Source organism: Grammomys surdaster, unplaced genomic scaffold (assembly GCF_004785775.1).
Source record: "Grammomys surdaster isolate TR1022 unplaced genomic scaffold, NIH_TR_1.0 1129, whole genome shotgun sequence".
Taxonomy (NCBI): Eukaryota; Metazoa; Chordata; class Mammalia; order Rodentia; family Muridae; genus Grammomys; species Grammomys surdaster.
The window spans coordinates 29,474-34,376 of record NW_021605548.1 but is presented as its reverse complement, the minus strand read 5'-3'; the positions used below and the strand labels follow the sequence as shown (position 1 = coordinate 34,376).

The following is a 4,903-nucleotide window of genomic DNA, read 5'->3' as shown; positions in this document are numbered from 1 at the left end:
CCTTATGAACAGACCGACTACTGCTCTGGTGGCAAGTAGCAGAGTTTTTGCTTCAGCAGTGAAAGTTATATTGAAACACATTAACATCTCTTTACTGATTACAACAACATCTTGTGTGGATAAAAGCTATCATCCTGAGACCCTTCAAAAAAACAGTTCCTCTCCACTCTTAACAGCATTCCAAGACTTAAAAAACACATTATCTCAGCCTCAAGGCTACCTCAAAGTGTGTTTACTTATGCCCTGGACCATGGAGATAACTGCAAGGCATGCCAAGAGTTATATTAGGACACCCATCCCTCTCAGGAGGGGCAGGCCCCGAACTCTCCCCTAGAATCCCCAGCTAACCCTTTCAGGCCAGCAGAGCAGGGTGCAGCCAGCAGTTCTCCTCAGTGTTGGTCCAGCACAATGTGCCAGGATGAACAAGGCAAGGCTACTCTGAAGGGATGGGGTTCCTGAGTGCTGGAGGCAACTAAGTATGGAACTCGGCCATCCGCCCCCAGGATCATGCCATCAGCCTTTGAGAGAGCGGTCAAGACTGTGATCCAGGAGATGGACCACAGCAGAGGAGATCTCATCCCAGTGGACTCTCTTCGGAATTCAATCAGCTTCAAGCTGTACTGCCTCCTGAGCAGGAGACTCTCAAGCTCATGGTTCTGGAAACCCCGTTATACATTTGTCAACCTGTCAATCAAGGACATCCTGGAACCCATTGCTCCAGAACCAGGTATCTCCTTTAGCCGCTCCCCTCCTCCCCATCCTGAGCCCCCATATTGAATAGAAGAAGGGAGTGGGCGAAGCCCAGCCTGCCATCTTACTGGGCACGTTCAGCTCTACTCCTCTGGCCCTATTTCCAGAGTAGGGAGTTCTTTAAAGGCTCCATTGCTACAGAGGAAAGACAAGGCAGTGGCTACTGGAATAGGACAGTAGAGCTGGTCTCGTTTTAGAACCGGAGTATTTTGGCCCCTTGGAAGTCTCTGATGTCATCGATGGGAACATTCAGGGCAGTGTGGCTGTGGCGTCAGCCATGACAGAAGGGAGAATTTCTGATGGGGCTGCAGTGTCTGATAGTGCCAGTGCTCCCGTGAGTATGTATATACTGAGTGTGAATCCGAAGACCTGGGATATCATGAAGAGTGAAAGGTGAGCCCCTGAAGGGATGACTGCTCTCTTACCTTGAGCAGCCATGCTTCTTGGGAAGGTTGCTGGGTTCTGGGCATCAGAAGGGTCAGTGTCTCACAGTACTGAACAAGGGAAGCCCAAGAGGAATGGAGCAGTATAAACAATGTCAGGTGGGGAGGGAGTTTAAACCTTGGTTGCCAGGACTGCATCCTGAAGATGAGGATATCAAGGAAGGGCCCAAGTTGCTCAGAATCAGGCTGAGCTCCTCGTTGCTATGGAAAGGGGGTGATGTGGACTTGGAACATTTATGGATCATACATAATGAACTCCCTCCACAGACACAGGTGTCCTCTGTGTTTGAACTTGTCATTACCCTCACAAGCACCTAGACACTGTTGGGAACATCCTGGAAGTGTTCCCAAGTCTGGTATCCACAGACTCCTGGATTCCCTAGCCTTTTCATCTCACCTGTCAGCAGGATGGTGGGGAAGGAGGCTAGTCCATGGTGGGCAAGCCCTGGCAATCTTTCTGTAGGCACCTGCAGCAGCCTGAGAATACAATCCTGCAACAGCTTCGGAGTCGTGGGGATGACGTGTTTGTCATCACCGAGGTCCTGCAGACAAAGGAGGAGGTGAAGGTCACCCAGACCCACAGCCAGGAAGGCTCAGGAAAGTTTACACTGCCTGGAGTCTCATGCTTGCAGGTATGTGATGCTACTCCTAACACTAGCCTAGTCCTACTTGGGCACAGAGCAGGAAACTTAGAAACTGGGGCAACATCCCAGGCAGTGATGGAAGACTCTTCTAAGACCCCTCCAGAAGAAAACCATAGCCATACTTGCCCAGTTAGCTGGAACTGCTAAAGGCTGGGTCAGCCATTACCAATGACAAGCCTGTCACCAACACTCCACTCATAGCTATTCACTCCACACCCCTGAGCCCATATCCATCCTTCAGGGTGAAGTCAAGGGCCACCAAATTCGAAAGAAGATGGTGACACTTCCTCCAGGCAGCATTCTTGCATTCCAAGTGGCCAAACTGCTCATTGGCTCTTCATGGGGTGAGTGGCAAGGTACTGTCTCTAGAGTCCAGACTCTGTGGCAGAGAAGCGCTTCAGTTGGCCAGGGGATGCTGTGGGTATCTGGCTGCATGATCTCCCAGACAGGATGGTAAAGTGTGCCAGGAACTGAGATGTGGGTCATAGGGGCAGGGTCTCATGAGGTCCCAGGAGCCCTGTGGATAAGGGAGTTGGTGACCTACTTGCTTCTGCCTGCTTCCAGATATCCTTCTTGTCTCAGATGAGAAAAAGAGGACATTTGAGCGCTCCTCAGGTAAGGCGTTCCTCTGGCCCTACTTACCCCTTAGCTTTGAGGTGTTGCGTGCTCAGGGCATGAAGTGGGCACACACCACACATACACATGTATACACAATGGGTGAGGCTCAACTCAGGTGATGTTGCTGGGCCTGCTTAGCTTTCCATCTGCCCTGGGCTGCCATTAGTAGAAATGATGGGTCTGGGAGGGTCCAGGGAAAAAAATCTCAGCCCTCTTTTGTGACCCGCGTGTAATCGTCTCACCAGCAAGAACACACACGGGCACCAGGATCCTTCCGCAGCAAGCCTTTATTCCAATGTAAAGAGGAAGACCCCGGGCCCGGAAAAGGCACTGCTTATATACCCTTGGAGTGGCGTGTTCATTTCTGATTGGCTGCTTAGTCGTTGCCCGCCAAAATGCCCCGGGATGGGCTTTGACTTTGGCGCGCTTTTACCATAGCACATGCGCGGTTTACTTGTTTACTTGGAGGAGCACCGGATGCCAGCGCCATCTTATAATGGCGAATGCTGTCAGCACAAGCTGCAGCTTCCTACACTCTTTGACATAAGACAAAGGTCCCTGGGCCACTAATCAAAACAATTTTCCCCTTCCACCAACTGGATTTGTTGCTTAGGCCACAGAAGAGGAGTAGACCAGAATCGCCATAGATTTAATCTGCTCGCTGCACTACACCAACGTCCCCGAACCCAGCGCAGCCGCCGACGACGACGACATACTGAGATGATCGAGTGCATGTCAGGTCTCAGTGTACTACACTCTGTCGGTGTGCAGCACAAATTCATGTCAGGTCAGTAACCCCTTCACCTCCATGGAACTCCACGGCTTCTGCATCTGCTCCCTGGACCTACCCCTCCTAACTAATGTTCCCTAAGACCTCGTGGACATCAGGTGGTACTGCCCTCTGTCCTCCAGATGAAATCCCTGAGGAAGAAGAATTCAGTAAAGACTTCCAAGGCCTGTGTGCAGAGGTGAAGACGGGCTCTTTACAGCTGGGGAACTTAGAAATGGAGTTGAGACAACAGCTGCTAGTGGACATCGGGAGGATTTTACAGGACCAGCCCAGCCTGGAAGCCTTAGAGGCCTCAGTGAGTGAGAGTGATGGTGGTGGACAGGGTCTGGACAAACCTGCTCAGCCTCATTTACTCCTGCCTCCCTCAGCTAGGGCAGGGCCTGTGCAGTGGTGAGCAGGTGGAGCCTCTGGAGGGCCCAGCAGGCTGCATCCTTGAGTGTCTGGTGCTAGATTCTGGAGAGCTGGTGTTGGAACTCGCAGCCCCTATCTTCTACCTGTTGGGAGCACTGAATGGTGAGCAGCCCAAGGAGGCATTAGTAGGGACAGGAAGGGAGGACTAGGTTCTATATGGGGCATTTTGGAACCCTCTCTCAGCCCAGATGTCTCCCCAGGGCTGAGTGAAACTCAGCGGCAACTGCTGGTTAAGGCTCTGGAGACAACAGTACTGTCAAAGCACCTGGAGTTGGTGAGAAGACCTGGCCTTGGGGGTGCAATGGGGCCCTGGGGACATTGAGGTTGACATGGGAAGGGGCTGCTTCCCTCGGGCTCAAACAACAGTCAGCATCTATAACTACTCACCCTCCTCTGTTGGTAGGTAGAGAACATCTTGGAACAGAGCACCCCATGGCAGGAGCAGAAGACTGTGTCCCTGCCCTCCAGGCTCCTTGGGGACAGCTGGGATGAGGAGGCTCCCACATGGATCTTACTAGAAGAATGTGGCCTGAGGCTGCAAGTGGAACCCCCACAGGTGCACTGGGAACCGACTTCTCAGGGCCCCACATGTGCTCTCTATGCCTCCCTGGCTCTATTGTCTAGTCTAGGCCAGAAACCTCGTTAGCCTGCAGGCCTCCCTTCCAGCAACATCTCCATGTCCTACCCTCCAGCCAGGGTAGAGTCTTGCCAAGCTCAGCCTCTAGGAAACCAAGTACCCAACTCAGTCACAGGGTTAGAATGCAATGAGATCCAGGAGTTGGAAAAATCAATAAATGTACAAACAAAAGCATAGTGGTTTCTTTCTGAAGGATACTGAATTATCAGTAGGATGGGGAAGGGTGGGAGTTGCCCACACAGAATCAAGATGGATGCAATGGCTACCACCTCACTCCTGTGACCTATGGACAGGCAGATTCTGGGAATCAAGAAGTCTCATGGCACGGGCGAGTTCCTGGGCTCTGTGTCTAGGGAGAAGATGTTTCTAACTTATGTGGCCAAGGGGTTCTGATCACCCCTGGGAGCTTGCACACCTAGGAGAAGTGTTTGGTACTCGGTGGGGACCACACAATCTCCATAGTGCAGCTCAGCTTCAGCTTGCTGAGAAGTGGAAGTAGAAACAGCTTCTTCCTGATAGGTGCTTTCTTTCTCAGTGATGTAAACATAGGCCAGACTAGACCAGATTAAAACAAGATATGGCAGGTTTATTAGGAGGCAGCTCTCAGGTG

The 4,903-nt window shown here is 51.8% G+C and overlaps 1 protein-coding gene across 2 annotated transcripts; it reads left to right on the top strand.

Moving 5' to 3' along the window:
- The first annotated feature begins 379 nt into the window (after positions 1–379).
- On the top strand, positions 380–4,464 carry LOC114634856 (gasdermin-D-like). Of its 2 annotated transcripts, none has more exons than XM_028783456.1 (10): positions 380–727; positions 948–1,143; positions 1,657–1,825; positions 2,079–2,181; positions 2,402–2,452; positions 3,069–3,242; positions 3,368–3,423; positions 3,614–3,758; positions 3,857–3,930; positions 4,060–4,464. In XM_028783456.1, the coding sequence occupies exons 1-10, from the start codon at positions 508–510 to the stop codon at positions 4,300–4,302; spliced, it is 1,431 nt and encodes a 476-aa protein (XP_028639289.1). In that variant the 5' UTR covers positions 380–507; the 3' UTR covers positions 4,303–4,464. The 2 variants fall into 2 exon arrangements, with proteins under 2 accessions (XP_028639289.1, XP_028639288.1); XM_028783455.1 differs by having other exon boundaries at positions 3,368–3,540.
- Positions 4,465–4,903: the final 439 nt, after the last annotated feature.